Here is a 20,503-nt window from a genome sequence, read left to right as displayed (position 1 = left end):
CTCTCCTCTCCTTTAGAGACTTGAGCTACACAGATATTAGTACACTTGGAGTTGTCTTACAACACCCCTGATGCTTCATTCTTATTCATTTTCTCTCTGTCTCTCTCTCCCTCCCTCCTTCCCTTGAGTCTTTTTTTTTTCTCGAAATTTCATTTTGGGTAGTTTCTATTGTTGTTTCTTCATGTTCAGTAATCTTTTCATTTACTCTCATCTAGTATATTGTAGTTTTCCTCTCTAGAAGTTTGCCTTATTTTTTAAATATATACCTTCTATGCCTCTACCTAACACATCCAGTTTTTTCTTTTAGCTTCTTGAACATAGGCAGTACAGTTATAATAACTTTAATTTTCTTTGCCTAGTAATTCTATCATTTCCAGGTTAGTTTTGCTCCATTGGTTCTTTTCCTTATTATGGGTCATATATTTTCCTGCTTCTTTGAATGCCTGGTAGTTTTTTGTTGGATGCCAGACATTATGAATTTTACCTTGTTGGGAGATGGATATTTTTATGTTCCCATAAAAATTTTTGAGCTTTGTTCTGGGATGTGGTTAAGTTACTTGGAAACAGTTTGGTCCTTTCATGTCTTGCTCTTAAGCTTTATTAGGGGGAACCAGAGTAGCATTTAGTCTAGGGTAAAATTCTCTGCGTTCTCTACCCAGTGCCCTGTGGATTTTGTGGTTTTCCACTCCAGCTAAGGGTGACAGGAACTATTCCCAGCCCTGTGTGAGCTCTGGTGAGTGCTCTCTCTGTTCGTATTGGATGGTTCCTTCCCCAGACCTGGGTAATTTCCTCATACGTGAATGCTGATCAATACTCAGCTGAAGACTTGGGGGGTATTCTCTGCAGATTTCTGAAGTTTCCTCCCTTTGCAAGTGTCTCCTCTTCGGTATTCTGCCTTCTGAACTCTAGTCATCTTGGCTTTTCTGGGCTTCCAGCACGGTCTCCTCCACCAAGGGAGACCTCCAGGTTCCACCTGGTTCCCCTCCTGGCATCACTTCCTGGAAAGTCTTCAGGCTGTATCCTGGGGCAGTCATAGGGTTCACCTCTTTTGCTTGTCATCACTGAGCAATCACTATCCCTCATTGTCCGATGTCCAATGTCTTAAAAACCATTGTGTAATACATTTTGTCTGTTCTTTTTAGCTGTTTTAGGTAGGATGGCAAATCCAGTCCCTGTTGCTCTATCTTGGCTGAAAGCAGAAGTTAATGGCAATTGAAAAAAAAAAGTAGTTACACAGTGTCAATAAGAAAGGGCAAAGAAAAAGCTTTACAGCAAGAACAATAATCACAAAAAAGAATGTGGGTGGAAGAGGTTAGATTTCAAACCTCCCTTTAGATTCCAACCTTAGAATGTTGTAGCTCCACTTTTTTGAAAGGAACCTAAAAGATAAGTGCTACAACGAGAACCTAGGTATTTTCACTTGTAATGTCTTCTATGAACCAGTCATATCTACCGTATTATCCTGAAGGTGGACCACTAGTTTCAGTATGTTTTAGAACTTGAAGACCAGTGGTCTGGCTTTAGCCCTAGTGGTGGATTTCAGACCATTTAAACTGTGCTTTTCTGACCTTCATCTCAACTATTAAAGCACAGGCTCTCACATGAGGGAATATTGTCTAAAACTAATGAAAACGATTCGGTCTAGAAGACAGTTAGTGTTAAGGGTAATGTAACCGTAGAGTACTCAATTTTTTTACTTTTTATTTATTTTTTATTTTTATTTTTTTTGACCATGCCGTGCAGCGTGTGGGATCTTAGTTCCCTGACCAGGGATTGAACCCAGGCCACAGCAGTGAAAGCGCCGAGTCCTAACAACTGGACTGCCGGGGAGTTCTGTGGATTTTATTTATTTATTTATTTTTTGGCTGCACCGCGTGGCTTGCGGGAACGTCCCTTCCCTGACCAGGGATTGAACCCGGGCCACAGCAGTGAAAGCCCTGAATCCTAACCACTAGGCCACCAGGGAACTCCCTCGTAGAGTACTTTAAATAGAAATATTTTTATACTAATGGAAATTAGTAGAAAAAAATGAAGATAAGAATAGCTTTTATTTTATTGCTTTTGCTGAAAGGTTTTAAAACCATTGTATCAAATAAAAACTTGTTAAACCTACCTTTTTAGATACTCTTTATTAGGTCAGTTTATGAACTGAGGCCGTCTTATGGAGAAGTGTACGACAAATGTAACGAGCAAATATTGCATAGTCTCCAGGTAAAAGAAAAACTTAGACTATGGTTTTAGATCTTTATCAAGTTCCATCCTTAGGCTTGTCATTCTGTCTGCTCTCCCCTTCCCCACCTCCATAACTTTAATCTTTCCTTTTATGGTAAGGATTTGGTGATCCTGCATGACTTGCTAGGAGCTTTATTACAAAGCTTTAGTTTTGTTTCTTCTCCCTCTCCTCCCCTCCTCTCCTCTCCCCTCCCCTCTACCCCTTTCCCCTCCCTCTCATCCCAGCTGTCCCAGAGACTGGATATGCCACTTCTGCCTCAGTGCTCCTGTGCTTCTGAACTTCAGAGCAAAGCCCAAGTTTCAGGGCAGATCACTTCACACACAGTTGGAAGTTTCTCTTCTGCTCAGTTGCAGCATGTCTTGTTTGCTTGAAAACTGTAAAGTGGGTGGGGGAAAGGTATTAACGACTTTACAGTACCTAGGTCTTTTAGTATCTAACAGAAACAAGAAACAGAATTACGTCTGCAAAGGTAGGGGTGTGTGTGCATGCACGTGTGTGTCTGCGTGTGCGTGTGGGTATGTGTGGGAGTGCGTGTATAGTGTTAAAAATAAACATTTAAGTATTAAATATTAAAGTGTTCATTGTTAAATAAGCATTCTAAGGATTTCAAAGAATCTCAGGGCTCCATGGGAAGTCTTTGCTGGCTTGGTAACTATGGTTTAGGCAAAATGAAATTAGCATCTTTCAAGATAAAGTAATTAACACATTTCCTAAATAGGCAACTAGAGAATTTCAAGGCTGTTCTTTCCATAAGCGATTGTTCTTATTCTTCCTCTTTTGCCTCATCCGTTATGCATTAATTGAAACCCAGTAGCTCACCTGAAATCCTGCTCTTCCTCCTTCACCTGTGTTTTGTTCTAGGTTTGACTAGTCCTCATATTACATTTCCAGCCAGCTTTTATGCCCAGCTTGTGATGGGGGCGGGGTGGGGACAGTTTAATTGCTCTCTTGTCTGTGTCCCTGTATTTCCTGCAGAGTTATTTGTTAGCCAGTCTCTCCTCTGCTAGATGGAAGGTCGCAGTGTTGATTGCAGGTCTGGTCCAGAAGACGCTTGGTAACGTTTCATTGAACTGAGTGGAAAGTTTGTTAGCTTTAAACTCTGTGTCACCTAAATGCAGCCCAGTCACATATTGCTTCTTAGGGTGACCTTATGCGTTTTTTTTCTGGTCTCCAGCACCACTGTTTTCCAACCCAAGACTCATAAAATAACTTGATGCATTTCCTTCCAGATTCAAGAGGCTCTGCTGAAGTTCCTTTAATCAGTAGGCAATGCCAGCATTTTTATAGCAGTTAAGGGCTGTTGTAGAATTCTCTCACAATCAAGTATACGAACGTTTGCTCAGCGTCATTTGAGACGGGTTTACTGATGCATAGGGTCAGTTCTTGTAATTATCTCTGAAGTGATGAATCTCAGAGAGAGAACTCAAGTGACAGGTCCAGCCCAGGGATGAGCAAGGCTCAGAGTTCCTGACTGACCCAGATGATCAAAGAAGAAGCCAGTCTCAGAAGTGAAATAAAGCTGGAGCCCTTCAGCCAGGAGTAGTGTACAGGGCTGCAGATCTGACAGTAGGGCTGAAATCCAGACCTTAAAATGACAGGGGATATGTTGTTTCTCTGCGCCACCTGTTTCCATTTTTCTTTTGCTAGTGGATACTATAGTGGTTCAGACTATGACAACAAAATATAACTTTTCTGCAAGCAGTGCATAATATGGAAAGCCAGCTTTTACATAGATGTCTACCTACAGGTTATTGAGTGAAAGGTTGTTAGTCCTTATTGCTTATATGATTGGTTCCTAAAATACTAGAACCTTATAATAAGATTTCTAAATAGCATTTGTCTAATATTTTAGAAAAGTAAAATGATGCAAAAGTTGTATGTATATTTTACTTAGTACCACACAAGTCCCACTGGAATTAAAGCTTCTCATTTGGATGGACCACAGGAAACGGTGTAAAGGCTAGCCCTTGGCTTGCCACTTTCACTGCGTGACTTCAGATGAGGTGGATGAGAAACCTAACTTCTTCAACCTCATCTCTGAAATGAGGACAGCACCCAGCTGGAGGAAGCTGTATGGGTTGGAGATAATGCACTGCAAGACATAGGGTCTGACACATAGTGGGTGGGGAATAAGGGTAGCTATTATTGTTTTGGTGCTATCCTTATTGTTTTAGATAGTTAGGGAAAAGAGAGACCATCTCAACATAAAGGGGACAGATTCTAAGTTTACCTTTTAAAATGAATAGGGGGATTCCCTGGTGGCGCAGTGGTTGAGAGTCTGCCTGCCAATGCAGGGGACACGGGTTCGAGCCCTGGTCTGGGAAGATCCCACATGCTGCGGAGCGACTAGGCCCGTGAGCCACAATTGCTGAGCCTGCGCGTCTGGAGCCTGTGCTCCGCAACAAGAGAGGCCGCGATAGTGAGAGGCCCGCGCACCGCGATGAAGAGTGGCCCCCATTTGCCACAACTAGAGAAAGCCCTCGCACAGAAACGAAGACCCAACACAGCCATAAATTAAAAAAAAAAAAAAAATGAATAGGCCCCCTTTGAGCTCTTGGAACATTATTACTCAGATAATAGCAGTACCTTCATATCACCAGAAGATTTAGAGGCAAGAGCCTGTTTTTATCTCCAGGTAATGAGATAATCATATGAATGGAGGAAAAAGTATACTTTCCTTGCCTTTTAAATAGAGTAAAACAGACAAGTTACCTGAAGATCTTTTTGTGCCACTTTTTACTGTAAAACGGTAATTAAACTTGAAAGTCATCGCCACAAATAGCTACACGAAGATCTAGGGAAAGGGCAGAGCTCAAGGTCATCTTTTTACCTGTGGAACCAGGGGTGACGTAGGACCTACCTGGGTCCATGACATCACTTGAAACTCAGAAAGAAGCCGGCATTTGGCTAGGTTCTCACGAGAGGGAAGTCAGGATGGAGCCGTTGGTGTAATGCTCGGTCCATCCTTTGGCCACTGATCAGGTGCTGTCATGGGAGAGGGCTTTTATGGAACTATTCTTCACCTTAAGCTTAATGTCACGTTTCCTCAACTTGACCTGAGGTGCTGCAGACCAGGAATGGTACCTTTTAGTCTAGCCTTGACCTGTCTCGTGGGGCGAGCACTGCACATACTCGCAGAATTTGTTCAGTAACTATTGTTAATGTTGATTTTACTGATGGTCTATGATAAACAATATTAACAACAATCGACTATGGAAATACTAAACTACCATTTGTGTTGAGCGCCTATTTGCCACCATTCTATTAGATGTTTCATATACATTAACGTTTATCCTCACAAGAACTTCAGAAGACAGGTTATGGTATTATTCCTGGAGTGGTCAAGTCGTTTGCCAAGGTTACACAGCTCCTAAGTGCCAGGCCCAGGAATTGAATGCTGCCCGATTTGAATCCCAGGTCAGCGTCCTCTCTAAAGCCCCAGGACCCAGACCATTCAGTGCAGGTGACACTGATTACTAGGCTTTCCAAGAGCCAGTTTACTGAACCACATTTGGACCTTGACAAAATGCCAGGAGGCTGCAAATTGTAGCCCCAGGAAGGTCTGCTGCTGGCAGAGCATCTTCTAGAGAAGTTGGCCAGCTGAGACATCTACATTAAGGTCCTCGTACCACTGTGGGTCTGGTTCTATCTCAGATTAAATCCTGTCTACCCCCTTGCCCATAGCATGATCACCACCTGAGAGATGGTTACCCAATACCAAGATAAAGGGACACCCTACCTGCCGTGTGTAAATAGATCCCCGTGCCTTCCTGAGGAAATGAGAAGGTACCCCAGCCCCAGCCAGTGGTTTTAGCTCAAAACTCAACAAGTGAAAATATAAACTAATATCATCTTTTTCAAACCTCCCCTAACACCACAAAGTGCAGTGGTGCTTGAAAGAATGCGAAAACTTTGAAAAAAGATAAAGCCACTCTCATGTTAACACCGTTTTAATGACCTCCGTAGATAAATTTTAGAGGCACTGAAATGAAAATTACTTTAAAATAAATAATGTATGAAGGTTTTATTTGGGCCGGATTCCCAATCTAGTGAGCTTTTCTTTGATGGAATTCAGATAAGCTCTCCCATTCTGTGCTCCAGACTCCTGTGCAATGTACAGAGGTCGGAAACGGTTTGCCTTGGTTAAACCAAGCTTTGGGTTTTGTTTTTCATTATGCTAATCAGTTTGGCCCCAGCTGAATTGGAATGTAAAGTCATTTGAACAACACTGGCCTTTTCTGTGCGCAAGAAGGCTGAGGACCTCAGGCAGCTCCCACTGCTGCCAAGAAGCCTCCGGTCCGTTCTCGAGAGTCAGTTACCTGGAGGAGCAGAAGTCAGTCCCTGACAGGTTATAGCAGTGGTGCTGGCAGGATTTGATAAGCGCTAGGATTATGGCCTGGGGAAAATTTCAGCCCATCTCGCAAATGGAGGGTCTCTTAAGCAGATCAGACATTTCAGTTTTTAATCGTTTGTATTTGAAGGCAGATATTCAGGTGGTTAGGGTTTTGGTTTTTGGGTTTTGAAGGGTTTTTTTGGGTAAAATATTAAAATTAGACTTTTTCCTATGCAAACTTGGCAATCTAATTAAAATAGAGTCTGATTTATGCAGTTTATTAAAGCCATCTATAGTGTAAACTGAGGCCACAGGGAAGCTGTTTTGCATCATAAATTTTGAGAACGTAGAGCAGGCCTGCCTTGTCTTACTTGGTAGGTTATATGATAGTGATTAGAAAATGCAAGGTTGGATGATAGAGGCCAACTTATTGACCTCCAGGACTGCTGGCCACCACTGTCCGTGTGCTCAGGTCCCATTGATGGGTGTAGCACCCTCTTCAAAGCAGCTGTCTAGGCAGACAGCCCAAAAAGATCAGAGGAATACATGATTCTATATGCCAGATTCTTTTATGACTTAGAAAACATTTTGTTAAAACGCTAATTTCTAATTAATTTTTCCGTGCTCTTTTGCATCACAATGTTCAGACAGCACATAGAAGTCTTGACGGAAAAATGTTAAACTTGAATTTGCTTTGGTCATCTTTATCAGTAAGAATAATGACAATAGCTTACAGCTTACATTTTTAGAACATTTACTATATGCAAAAACAGATCTCAAGTGCTCTCTCTATATTAACTCATTTAATATTACAACAACCCTCTGAGGTAGATAACTGCTGTTTCTTCCCGAATGGAGAAACTGAGGCACGTTGTGATTAAATAATTTGCCCTATGTCACGTAGCTAGTAGGTAGTAGGGCTGCAATTTGAACCCAGGAAGCTTGACGTCAGAGGTCATGCTTTTAATGACTGAAGTACACGCTGGTCCTACAAGTACTCTCTCCCACACTAACTTAGCTCTAGAACCGTCCCCCATCCCCCCACCGCCTGCTTCCTGAGGCCAGAGACCTTCCCAGTTAGGTCTGCAATGGCCCAGGCTTGCACGTGACTGAAGGTTTTAGTCAGCTCTGTAATTGAGCCCAGAGGGAAGACAGATATAAAATACCATCTTATCCTCGCCACTTCTCCCTTCCAATCAGCTTGACATTATGAAGTGGGACTTTCGCGCTCTCCCATCCACGTCAAAGGACAAATGGAGAAATTTAACAGAACCGCTGTCCATTCACAAGAAGTTATCTAGAACTTAAAGGACGGTCTCTTTCTAATGAGCAACCAGTATTCAGTTTTCATTGAAATATTTCTTTGCTGAGATCTCATGGTATAAAAGCAACCAACTTCAACAAGCAAAAATAATAACCTCTCATTGACAAAGCCTTTATCTCACTTGAAGAAGACTTTAAGACTTTATCTCACTTGAACTCTCAGGAAGTTGTTTTATTTATGTTAACATTCAACAAATCTTTTTTTGAGAGAATTCTATGTATTTTAACACAGTATAGATTCATGTAACTACCACCACCATCAGGACAGAACATTTCCATCACCCCCCCAAAACTCACCTGTGCTCTATCCCTACCCTAACCCTTGGCAACCACTGATCTATACTCCTTCACTATGGTTTTGTCTTTTAGAGAATATCAGATAAATGGAATCATGCAATGTGTAACCTCCTGAGACTGGCTGTCTTCATTCAGCATAATGCCCTTGACATCCATCCAAATCGTTGCATGCATCAGTAGTTTGTTCCTTTTTTATTGCTGAGTGGTATTCCACTATGTTGGATATACCACAGTGTATACACATTTGAGTAGTTTCCAGTTTTTACCAAGTATGAATTGAGCCACTATAAACACTGATATACAGGCTTTGTATGAATGCGAATGTGCATTTCTCTAGACTAAGAGTAAGTGCTTAGGATTGCTAGATCACATGGTAAGTGTATGTTTATCTTTATAAGAAACTGCAATGGTATGGTCACCAGAGTGACCATACCATTTTATGTGCCCACCAGCAACGTAGGAGAGTTTCATTTGCTCCATATCCTCATTGCATTCTGGGTTTTTTTTGTTTTTTTTAAATTTATTTATTTATTTATTTATGGCTGTGTTGGGTCTTCGTTTCTGTGCAAGGGCTTTCTCTAGTTGTGGCAAGTGGGGGCCACTCTTCATCGCGGTGCGCGGGCCTCTCACTATTGCGGCCTCTCTTGTTGCGGAGCACAAGCTCCAGACACGCAGGCTCAATAGCTGTGGCTCACAGGCCTAGTTGCTCTGCGGCATGTGGGATCTTCCCAGACCAGGGCTCGAACCCGTGTCCCCTGCATTGGCAGGCAGAGTCTCAACCACTGTGCCACCAGAGAAGACCTGCATTTTGTTTTGTTAATATTTTGTGTTTTAACCATTCTAATAGGTATGCAGCAATGTCTCATTGTGGTTTTAATTTGCATTTCCCTAATGGCTAGTGACATTGGCATCTTTTCATGTGTCTGTCATCTGTATATCTTCTTTGGCAGTGTCTGTTTGAGACTTTTGCCTATTTTTTTCTTTTCTCTCTTTTTTAATCAGGTTATTTCTTTTCTCACTGTTGGGTTTTTAAAGTTCTTTATATGTCTCAATCAACAGGAAGAGACAGAGAAAAAGGTTACCCCCATGTTCCTAGCTGAAACAGTGTGAATTCTATATTATTAGTGTAAGGGATGCAGTACGCAGTTCTAGGAAGGGGAGGAGTGTGAGAAGAGGATTGTTTGTAAGTTCTTACCTCACAGTTTGATTTCTTTAAAGAAACATGTCTTGATACATTTTTTTGAAGAGTTATATAATGTCTCTTCATAAGAGGGTAACAATTTTAGATGTGTGTGAGTGCTTAATAAGTTCTCTGGGTTATCAGATATTTAATACCTGTTATTCTCCCTCAGAAGTGCCATTGACACTTGACTTGACATTGACTTGAAAAACATTTCTATGTATGAAACAATTAAATTACTTAGGAAGTTGGCAGAGCTTGAATTTCAGGGCAAGACAGAATTATATCCAGTAAGTAGAAGTTACGAGATGGTAGATTTCAATTTCAAAGGCCATGATTATCTGAATATTCCTTATGCTTTCATGTTCCCATGTTTTGTTTAAATTGTTTCCTTTGTCTGGAATGCAAGGATTCTTCTTTTTTTGGTTGTTTTGTTTTGTTTTGTTTTGTTTTCTTGTTTTCACTTGGCAATTTATTTATGATATTTTCCATATTGCTCTTTGTGGATCTGTCTTACACTTCGTTTAAAATTAATTTCAAACTGCACGAGTAATACACACACACATATATATAATCTTTCTAAAACACTGTAATATTACAGGCAAGTCTAAATTTCTCTTTGACCACCACCTCTAATCCCATACTTGCTGCATTCTCCAGAGATGACAATTTGTGCTTATCCTTCTAGAACTTTTTCTATACATTTGCATACATATAAATGAATATTGTAGAATACATATATTATTTTGTCTTTTTGAAACATGATTTTTTTTCTCAACAAGATGTCTTAGAAATTTATCCATGTTAGTACATATGCTTCCATCTTGCTCTTTTATTTATTTATTTTAACATCTTTATTGGAGTATAGTTGCTTTACAATGGTGTGTTAGTTTCTGCTGTATAACGAAGTGAATCAGCTATATGTATACATATATCCCCATATCCCCTCCCTCTTGCATCTCCCTCCCACCCTCCTTATCCCACCCCTCTAGGTGGTCACAAAGCACCGAGCTGATCTCCCTGTGCTATGCAGCAGCTTCCCACTAGCGATCTGTTTTACATTTGGTAGTGTATATATGTCAATGTTACTCTCTCACTTCGTCCCCGCTTACCCTTCCCCCTCCCCGTGTCCTCAAGTCCATTCTCTACGTCTGCGTCTTTATTCCTGTCCTGCCCCTAGGTGCCCCTAGGTTCATCAGAACCAATTTTTTTCTTTTTTTTAGATTCCACATATATGTGTTAGCATACGGTATTTTTTTTTCTCTTTCTGACTTACTTCACTCTGTATGACAGACTCTAGGTCCATCCACCTCACTACAAATAACTCAATTTCATTTCTTTTAATGGCTGAGTAATATTCCATTGTATATATGTGCCACATCTTCTTTATCCATTCATCTGTTGATGGACACTTAGGTTGCTTCCATGTCCTGGCTATTGTAAATAGTGCTGCAGTGAACATTGTGGTACATGACTCTTTTTGAATTATGGTTTTCTCAGGGTATATGCCCAGTAGTGGGATTGCTGGGTCATATGGTAGTTCTATTTTTAGTTTTTCAGGGAACCTCCATACTGTTCTGCATAGTGGCTGTATCAATTTACATTCCCACCAACAGTGCAAGAGGGTTCCCTTTTCTCCACACCCTCTCCAGCATTTATTGTTTGTGGATTTTTTGATGATGGCCATTCTGACTGGTGTGAGGTGATACCTCATTGTAGTTTTGATTTGCATTTCTCTAATGATTAATGATGTTGAACACCCTTCCATGTGTTTGTTGGCAATCTGTATATCTTCTTTGGAGAAATGTCTATTTAGGTCTTCTGCCCATTTTTGGATTGGGTTGTTGTATTTTTGATATTGAGCTGCATGAGCTGCTTGTAAATTTTGGAGATTAATCCTTTGTCGGTTGCTGCGTTTGCAAATATTTCCTCCCATTCTGAGGGTTGTCTTTTCGTCTTGTTTTTGGTTTCCTTTGTTGTGCAAAAGCATTTCATTAGGTCTCATTTGTTTATTTTTGTTTTTATTTCCATTTCTCTAGGAGGTGAGTCCAAAAGGACAAAGGATTCTTCTTGCTTTTCCACCTTGTAAATGTTTTTATCTTTCATGGCCAACCTCCTACTTTCTTCTGTTTTTCCAAATACCATTAATATTTCTTCTCTGTGTTCATTTATCACTCTGTATATTTCTCAATTATATAACTTATCACATTGTTTTAGAAATTTGGGGACATTTGTATTCTCCACCACAAAAAGAGCTTCTAAAGAAAGGACTGTGAATCAGTCATCTTTACATCCCCAGAAACTAATTTGATGTATGCTTCATAAAAGATACCCATTTACACATTTATTCATTCATTTACCAAATATTTATTGAGTTCTTACTCTGTGTTACATATTGGAAACATAGAGCAGTGAACCAGCAAAAAAGATCCCTGCTTTCATGGAGCTTACACTTTATTGATATTTTAGAGAACCAGCCTTTGAGTTCATTGATTTTCTTCATTGCTTGTTCATGTTTTACTCCATTGATTTCTGCTCTTTGCTCTTTCCCTTTCCTTTGCTTGATTTGGGTTTAATTTGCTCTTCTTTTTCTTGTTACTTAATGTGATAGCTGAGAATCATTGATTTGAGAATACTCTCCTTTTCTAATAGACTTACAGCTATTGATTTTCCTCAAAGACCTGCTTTACCTGCAACCCATACATTTTGATATGTTATATTTTCATTATCATTCAACTTAAAATATTTTCTATTCTCTCCTGTGATGTCTTCTTTTACCTAATGATTATATAGAAGTGTGTTGTTTAAATTCCAAAATTTGGGGGGGTTTCCTTGTTCTCTTATTGTTTTTGATTTCTAATTTATTGTCACTGTGGTCAAAGAACATACTCTTTCAATCTTTAGGTTTATTCAGGTCTGTTTCATGACCCAGAATATGATGTGTCTTGGTAAATGTACCATGTACACTGCTATCATTGGCTGTAGTTTCTTATACATATCAATTAAGTCAAAGTGCTTTATAATGTTGTTCATATCTTCTGTCTTTACTGATTTTTTTTAAATTAATTGATTAATTAATTAATTATTTTTGGCTGTGTTGGGTCTTCGTTTCTGTGCGAGGGCTTTCTCTAGTTGCGGCGAGCGGGGACCACTCCTCATCGCGGCGCGTGGGCCTCTCACTATCGCGGCCTCTCTTGTTGCGGAGCACAGGCTCCAGACGCGCAGGCTCAGTAGTTGTGGCTCACGGGCCTAGTTGCTCCGCGGCATGTGGGATCTTCCCAGACCAGGGCTCGAACCCGTGTCCCCTGCATTGGCAGGCAGATTCTCAACCACTGCGCCACCAGGGAAGCCCTGTCTTTACTGATTTTTTAAATGAGTTGTTCCATCAGTTGCTGAGAAAGGTGTGTTAAAATCTTGAGGAATAACTGTGGAATTGTCTATTTCTCACTTTAATTCTGTCAATTTTTGTTTCATGTATTTTACTTAATAATTTTTTAATTCAATTTTTTAATTTTATATTGGAGTATAGTTGATTTACAATGTTGTGTTAGTTTCAGGTATACAGCAAAGTGATTCAGTTATACATATACATATATCCATTCTTTTTTCAGATTCTTTTTAATAGTCAGTTATTATAGAATATTGAGTAGAGTTCCTTGTGCTATACAGTAGGTCCTTGCTGATTATCTGTTTTATTCATTATACATAGTAGTGTGTATATGTTAATCCCAAACTCCTAATTTATTCCCCCACACACACATTTCCCCTTTGGTAACCATAAGTTTATTTTCGAAGTCTGTGAGTCTGTTTGTTTTGTAAATAAGTTCATTTGTATCACTTTTTTTAGATTCCACATGTAAATGATATATGAAATTTGTCTGACTTACTTCACTTAGTATGACAAACTCTAGGTCCATCTATGTTGCTGCAAATAGAGTTTCATGTATTTTAAAGCTCTGTTATTGGGCATATTTTTGATTGTCTTTCTGATAAGTTAATACTTTTTTCATTATGAAATGTTCTTCTTTATAGCTGGTAATACATTTTATTTGACATCTATTTTATCTGATATTAATATTGCTACTCCAGCCTTCTTATGCTTACTATTTGCATGCTATATCTTTTTCTCCATTCATTTACTTTCAGTCTATCTGTGTCTTTGCATTTAAAGTGTGTGTCTTGTGATCAGCATATAGTTGAGTCTTGCTTTTTTTTTTCCCCCTGAAATTCTCAAAGGAAAATGCAAAAAGAAAAAAAGTCTTGAGCTCCTTCAAATATTTATCATTTCCAGTGCTCTTCATTCTTTTCTGAGGGTCTGAGTTTCCATTGTATGTAATTTCCCTTTACTCTGAAGAACTTCCTTTAACTTCTTGTAATGCAGATCTACTGGCAATAAATTCTTTCAGTTTTCATTTATCTGAAAATGCCTTAATTTGCCTTCATTCTTGGAGGACATTTTTTCAGGATATAGAATTCTAGATTGAATTTTTTTTCATCCAGTACTTTAAAGATGTTGCTTCACTCTCTTCTAGTCTCCATGGTTTATGACAACCAGCTATTAATCAGATTATTGTTCCCTGTATAGTTATATATGTTGTTTTTCTCTTGCTGTGTTCAAGATGTGTACTTTATCTTTGGTTTTCAACAGTTTGATTATGATAGACCTTGAGGTGGTCTTTTTTGTGTTTATTTTGCTTGGTTGTTGCTCAGCATTTTGTAATTTTACATTTCTTTCCTTTATTGAACTTGGGATGTTTGGGGCCATTATTTTTCAGATATTTTTTTCTGTCCTGCTCTCCCTCTTTTTTTTTTTTTTTTTTTTTAGGTCAAGTTTGTTTTTGTTTTTTAAATTTATTTATGGCTGTGTTGTGTCTTCGTTTCTGTGCGAGGGCTTTCTCTAATTGTGGCAAGCGGGGGCCACTCCTCATCACGGTGCGCGGGCCTCTCACTATTACGGCCTCTCTTGCTGCGGAGCACAGGCTCCAGACGCGCAGGCTCAGTAATTGTGGCCCATGGGCCCAGTTGCTCCGTGGCATGTAGGATCTTCCCAGACCAGGGCTCGAACCCGTGTCCCCTGCATTGGCAGGCAGACTCTCAACCACTGCGCCACCAGGGAAGCCCTTCTCTCTCTTTTTATATTCCAATTTAATGTATGTTGGACTGTTTGAGATTGTCTTAACAAGTCCCAAGGGCTCTGTTAATTTTTTCCCTCTGTGTTATTCACCTTGGATACTTCCAATTGATCTGTCTTCAGATTTGCTTGGTTTTTCATCTGTCATATCTGTTAATTCCATTTAGTGAATTTTTTATTGTCATAAATTATATTTTTCAGTTCCTGAATTTCCACTCAGTTCATTTTTCATTTCTATCTTTCTGCCGATACTTCCCACTTCTCTCTGAAATTTTCATTCATTGAAAAAAATACTCATTTTACATATAGAGGATAGTCCTTATAGCCATTTTAAATTCCTTATCTGTTAGTTCCAATGTTTTGTTCATTTTGGAGTTGGACTCAATTTATTTTCTTTTCTCGTGAGAATGTGTTCTGTTTCTTGATTCTTAGTATGTTACTAATTTTGGATTATATCCTGGACATTATGAATGTTAAGTTATGGAGATTCTGTATTCTATTATTTTTTCTCTGACAAGTATTGTTTCTTTGTTTCAGTGGGTACCTTAATTGGTTGGGCTTGAACTTCAGGCTCTGCTTCGAGTCTCTTCTGTGCCTGTGTGATTCACAGGTCAGTCAGAGATGTAAAGAGATAGAGTTTGGGGATCCCCTCTCTAGTTTTTTTTTTCCTTCTGGGATTTCCCCACTCTTTTTAGTGTTCATTGTTTTCAGACTTCACTTTTTTATTTTTTAAGGACAAAAAGGCAACAGGATTTTCTGAGTGTGTCCTCACCCCCATTGTATACAACACTTAGCCCTGGGCTCAAAGCCATGAAAAAGGGAATTTACTTGTATAGTTCCCCATCTGCCTTCTACCAAGTGAATGCAAACTCCCACCAGAGTCTATATGCTTGTGTCCACGCTCCAGTACTTCTGCTATTATTTGTATAATTTCCAGGCTTAACAATTACTTTCTTCAGGGGGTGCTGTCCAGTAGGGGTTTCTCATACCCGGAAGCAGAAGAGACTCCATGATGCTTACATGTTAGTTGGGAGACATAGACAGGAAGCAAACAAGCAAGATGATTCTGGGTCATAGTGATGCTATGAAAGAAAGAAAGTGGACATGACTGAAAGGAACAACTTAAAGGAAGGTTATTAGCAAGGTTCTCTGAAAAACTCCCATTTGAGTTGAGACCGAAAGAACAGAACTTGGTCATGAAAATATCTGGTTGAGAAATGCTTCTGGCAAAGGCAACAGCAGATACCAAATCCCTAAAGTAAGCGAAAAAGGGCAGTTTGGCTGGAGAATGGGAAGAGAAGAGAAGAAGGGTGTAAAATGAGGTTGGAGAGGTAAGGAAGATCATGAAGGGCCCTGGTAGACCGTGGTAAGGAACTGGGAGTTAGTGCCTCTAGATAAGAAACTATGATCACTCTAGCTGTAAGGGTGTGCTTACCAAACAGATTTGACCACTCCTGTTGTTTTGTCAGAATAGCCAATCCTTAAGAATCTTGACTGGAAGATAATATGACCCTGTGATTATCTGCACAACCTGTCAGCATCATTGGAACAAAAGCTAGACGACCATGCAGTCAATTTCTGCCATGTGTGGGAAGTTGTAGTAGATGTATTCTAATATCCACTCTAGTTCTGAGATTCTCTGATATCACGGAAAAGAAAATGGCCTGAATCTAGAAAAATATCATGACAATTAAAACCACAGTTTAAAAAAAAAATGAAAAGCACAAACCTAGAGAATGAAAAGACGGTAGCAGAATGAAGCAGTGCAGTTCTTCTTAATTTTAAAAGATTTCACACGGGGACTTCCCTAGTGGCGCAGTGGTTAAGAATCCGCCTGCCAATGCAGGGGACACAGGTTCGAGCCCTGGTCTGGGAGGATCCCACATGCCGCGGAGCAACTAAGCCCATGCACCACAACTACTGAGCCTGCACTCTAGAGCCCACGAGCCACAACTACTGTAGCCCGCACGCCTAGAGCCCATGTTCCAAAACAAGAGAAGCCCGCGCACAGCAATGAAGAGTAGCCCCTGCTCGTCGCAACTAGAGAAAGCCCGCGCACAGCAATGAAGACCCAACGCAGCCAAAATATAAATAAATAAATAATTAAATAAAAAAAAAAGATTTTGCACGAGTTTTGCCTACAAGCAGTGGTCTCCAGCTTTTAAATATTGTTGTGTTACATAATAGCAACGTGTTGGTGTATGTTTCTTAGTCTGGTTTCTCTGGGGAGCAGCTGAGACTCATTTGCCCCTTTCCCTCGGTCTAGATGACAGCGCTTCTGCCGCCAGTAGCATGGAGGTGACAGACCGCATCGCCTCCCTGGAGCAGAAAGTCCAGATGCAGGAAGACGACATCCAGCTGCTCAAGTCGGCTCTGGCCGATGTGGTTCGGCGGCTGAACATCACCGAGGAGCAGCAGGCCGTGCTCAACAGGAAAGGACCTACCAAAGGTGGGCATTCGAGACTCACGGGAATCGGGCTCATGGCACATTCTTTTTTTTTTCTTTCATTCTAAGTATCCTTATTTGTTAATTTGATTGAAGTATAGTTGATTTAGTGTTGTGTTAGTTTCAGGTGTACAGCAAAGTGATTCAGTTGTACATACCTATGTATCTATTTCTTTCAGATTCTTTCCCCTTATAGGTTATTATAAAATATTGAATATAGTTCCCTGTGCTATACAGTAGGTCCTTGTTGGTTATCTATTTTATATACAGTAGTGAGTCAATGTTAATTCCAACCTCCTAATTTATCCCTCCCACTCCTTTCCCCTTCGGTAACCATAAGTTTGTTTTCTGTGTCTGTGGGTCTATTTCTGTTTTGTAAATAAGTTCATTTGTATCATTTTTTTTTTTTAGATTCCACATAGCAGTGATATCATATGATATTTGTCCTTGTTTGGCTTACTTCACTTAGTATGATAATCTCTAGGTCCATCCATATTGCTGAAAATGGCATTATTTCATTCTTTTTTTATGACTGAGTAGTATTCCATTTATATATATACCACATCTTCTTTATCCACTCCTCTGTCGATGGACACTTAGCTTGCTTGCACGTCTTGGCTATTGTAAATAGTGCTGCAGTGAACATAGAGGTGCACGTATCTTTTCAAATTAAGGTTTTCTCTGGATATATGCCCAGGAGTGGAATTGATGGATCATATGGTAGCTCATCGCAGATTCTTGCTCCAGCAAATATGTTGCTCTCTTCATATTGACAGAGAACCCAAGCTTAGAAAAACAGTGAAGCAGCCTTAGGATTGTTGAAATCATCACACAAAGTGTGACAGTATTTTTTGGCTGGACGTTGGTGAATTGTAGCCCAGCGGTGCACAGTTGTAGGTGACCAGTAAATGCTGGTTAAGTCAAGGAAGGAATGTCCACAGTGGACCAGAGAACAGTCATTTATCCAGACTCTCTGGGATAGAGAGAGCTTGCAAAACAAAACCGAAAACCAAAGCAAACACGATTCTTTGGGCCCCTGTGGAGGCTGTTTCACCTAGAAACTTTTGGTGACTCTCATCTCTTTCTCTGTCCTCAGTTTAAAGATTTTTATTTTATTTATTTAGTTTTTTGGCTGCATTGGGTCTTCGTTGAGGTGCATGGGCTTCTCATTGCGGTGGCTTCTCTTGTTGTGGAGCACGGGCTCTAGGCATGTGGGTTTCAGTAGTTGTGGCACACGGTCTCAGTAGTTGTGGCTCGCGGGCTCTAGAGCGCAAGCTCAGTGGTTGTGGCGCACAGGCTCAGTTGCTCCACGGCATGTGGGATCTTCCCGGACCAGGGCTCGAACCTGTGTCCCCTGCATTGGCAGGCGGATTCCCAACCACTGTACCACCAGGGAAGCCTGTCCTCAGTTTACACTGTTGTCCAGTTCAGCACAGCAAACACTTACTTGATCACATGCCACACTTGAAGCTCTGAGTTGAGGACTGGGACCCAGAGGCGGGCAGGCCCCTCCCTGATTTGCTCAGAACCCTGAAGCTCATCGCCAACTTTCCCTCCGCCTTCTAGCGAGTAAGCTCATTTGGGGCAAAGCCTCCTGGTTTTTTTAAATCCCTTTTTCTTTTGTCCAGAAGAACATAGCCTACAACAGAATTCTATACCTATAAATAGTGGATTTCTGGCACATTTAAATCACCATTTCATTTCCCAGTGGTGCCTGGGAACAAAACAAAAAGCAATATTTGTGCTTTAAATAACTTTGTAGTGACCCTCTTCTTACAATTTTGGAAATAAAACGCCTCGTAAAAGCTTCTCTCCTCCTAGTTAGTACCCTGACGTCTGCTTTCAACCAATATGCATTGCTCGTCTTTTGCCAGAACGGCTTTTCCTCATGGCTAACTCTACAAAACAGAATTCATCTTGGCTGTAAAATTCCTTTAGTTAAAACATTTTGAGTCTGCGGCATGTAAATGTCCCCTTAAAATTAACTTTCTTATTTTGTTTGGATTTAACAAATTATTTCACAGTTACCAGCTTTTCCTTGGAGTCAAGAGAGGGTACTGTCTTGATGTTGCATATGTTAGTTTTTTCTCTGGTCTTGGATACATTTTCACACGTTTATGGAAAGAAATCTATTTCCTTGTCCTTCAGGATAATTATCACCAGCTCCATGTGAGATATACACACTGGGCGATGTCTACATTTTGAATAATCTTTTTAAATAATCTTTTTCTCCTAAGTTACAAAGCAATTAGGGTATTTTAAATAGAAACCAGGTTATTCTAGGTATTCTTGACCCACTCGGCTTTCCAAAAATAAATCTGATGACTACCGTATCCTAAAGGGTACATTTGAAGTCGTTGCTTTATATACAACTTCAGGCTTCTAAAACTTCTATTTTTAGAAAAGGAGGGGGAAAAATAATACAAGGGGCCTGCCCAGGAATTTTATTTTCTTGCTTAAGAGTACAGTTTGAATTTTGGAAACTTTTAACTTTTTTTCGTAGTTAGATCTGATGTTTCTTTTTAACGTTATTTTCAAAAGTGAAAATAAACCAAAGTACGAGAGCCAAAGTCACACCAAGAAACAGAAAAAAGATTGTAAGAAAGCTGGTGAGCGGCACGCCCTGAATTCAGTGGGCTGTGGGTGCAGTTAGAGGGCGGTGGGAGCAGAGGGGAGAAGGAGGAGTGATTCCATAAGAAGCCCTGGGTCGCTGCTTCTCTTTCAGAGAGTGCCGTGTTGGCACGGTATGTACACCTCTATCTGGACAGCTGGCACTCCATAGCCGTGGCTTAGTTAGGGGATATTTAGACAAGACGGCTTTGAGACAAACCTCCTTTGGTTCTTAGAAGGCCACATTATTATTATCATTTGCCATTCTTTGGGCTTGCCATCCTAATACAGGCTTGAAGTAGCCTGGACACGTGGCATTCTAATTTTTAAATATTAAATGATTTTTTTCCCCAAAGATAGTTGTCAGAAGCTTAGGGCTCAGTGTTTTGAGCTGCTGGTGCACATCTTTGTGCCGCTTGCCCAGTGACAGGGACGGCTGTGCCACAGAGAAACAGGCTGCCTTGGAAGGCAGTGAGCATCCGTGTGGGTCAGCCTAAAGGAAGTGCGTGGTGAGCACGACATCCCCTCTGCCGCCGTCCTGAACCGTCAGACCGCCGTGTCCACTCTCTGGCCTTAGTAATTGCCTGGGAGACCACGGATAATAACGCTTATCCTTTTCACGATGGTACTTCACTTATTTGAAGAAAGGTGTTCTGACATCTAAACTTTGACTTACTTTATCATCATTCTTCACATGACTTAACTAGTACACCAATGAGAACTGCAGTCTCATGAAGATAATTCACTAACAGATCAAGTTCAAGGTCTCCTGAAACAGAGGAAAGATTGTGGCCAACCCTGTAAAATATGAGGCCTGTGGACACACAGTTTATAGAGAGAGAGTTATGTCTCAGACTCTACTTTTTCTTGGTAACCTTTTTCTGTCCCCGGGATTGGCTTTTTGTGCTAATTTTCCACCTCTTTTTAACCCGGTGATACTGCCCTGGGTT

At 40.4% G+C, this 20,503-nt stretch overlaps 1 protein-coding gene across 10 annotated transcripts in view; it reads left to right on the top strand.

Annotated features, from left to right (window-relative positions):
- EML1 (EMAP like 1) overlaps positions 1-20,503 on the top strand; it is a 204,819-nt gene that overhangs the window by 99,865 nt on the left and 84,451 nt on the right. For all 10 annotated transcript variants that reach the window (XM_082387710.1, XM_082387711.1, XM_082387709.1 and 7 more), the window contains exon 2: positions 16,764-16,946. In XM_082387710.1, coding sequence (XP_082243836.1) covers positions 16,764-16,946 — 183 coding nt within the window. The remainder of the gene's footprint in view (positions 1-16,763; positions 16,947-20,503) is intronic.

Source organism: Balaenoptera borealis (assembly GCF_965194805.1).
Source record: "Balaenoptera borealis genome assembly, chromosome: 3".
Classification (NCBI taxonomy): domain Eukaryota; kingdom Metazoa; phylum Chordata; class Mammalia; order Artiodactyla; family Balaenopteridae; genus Balaenoptera; species Balaenoptera borealis.
Note: the sequence above shows the minus strand (reverse complement) of the source record. Positions and strands in the feature narration are given on the sequence as shown.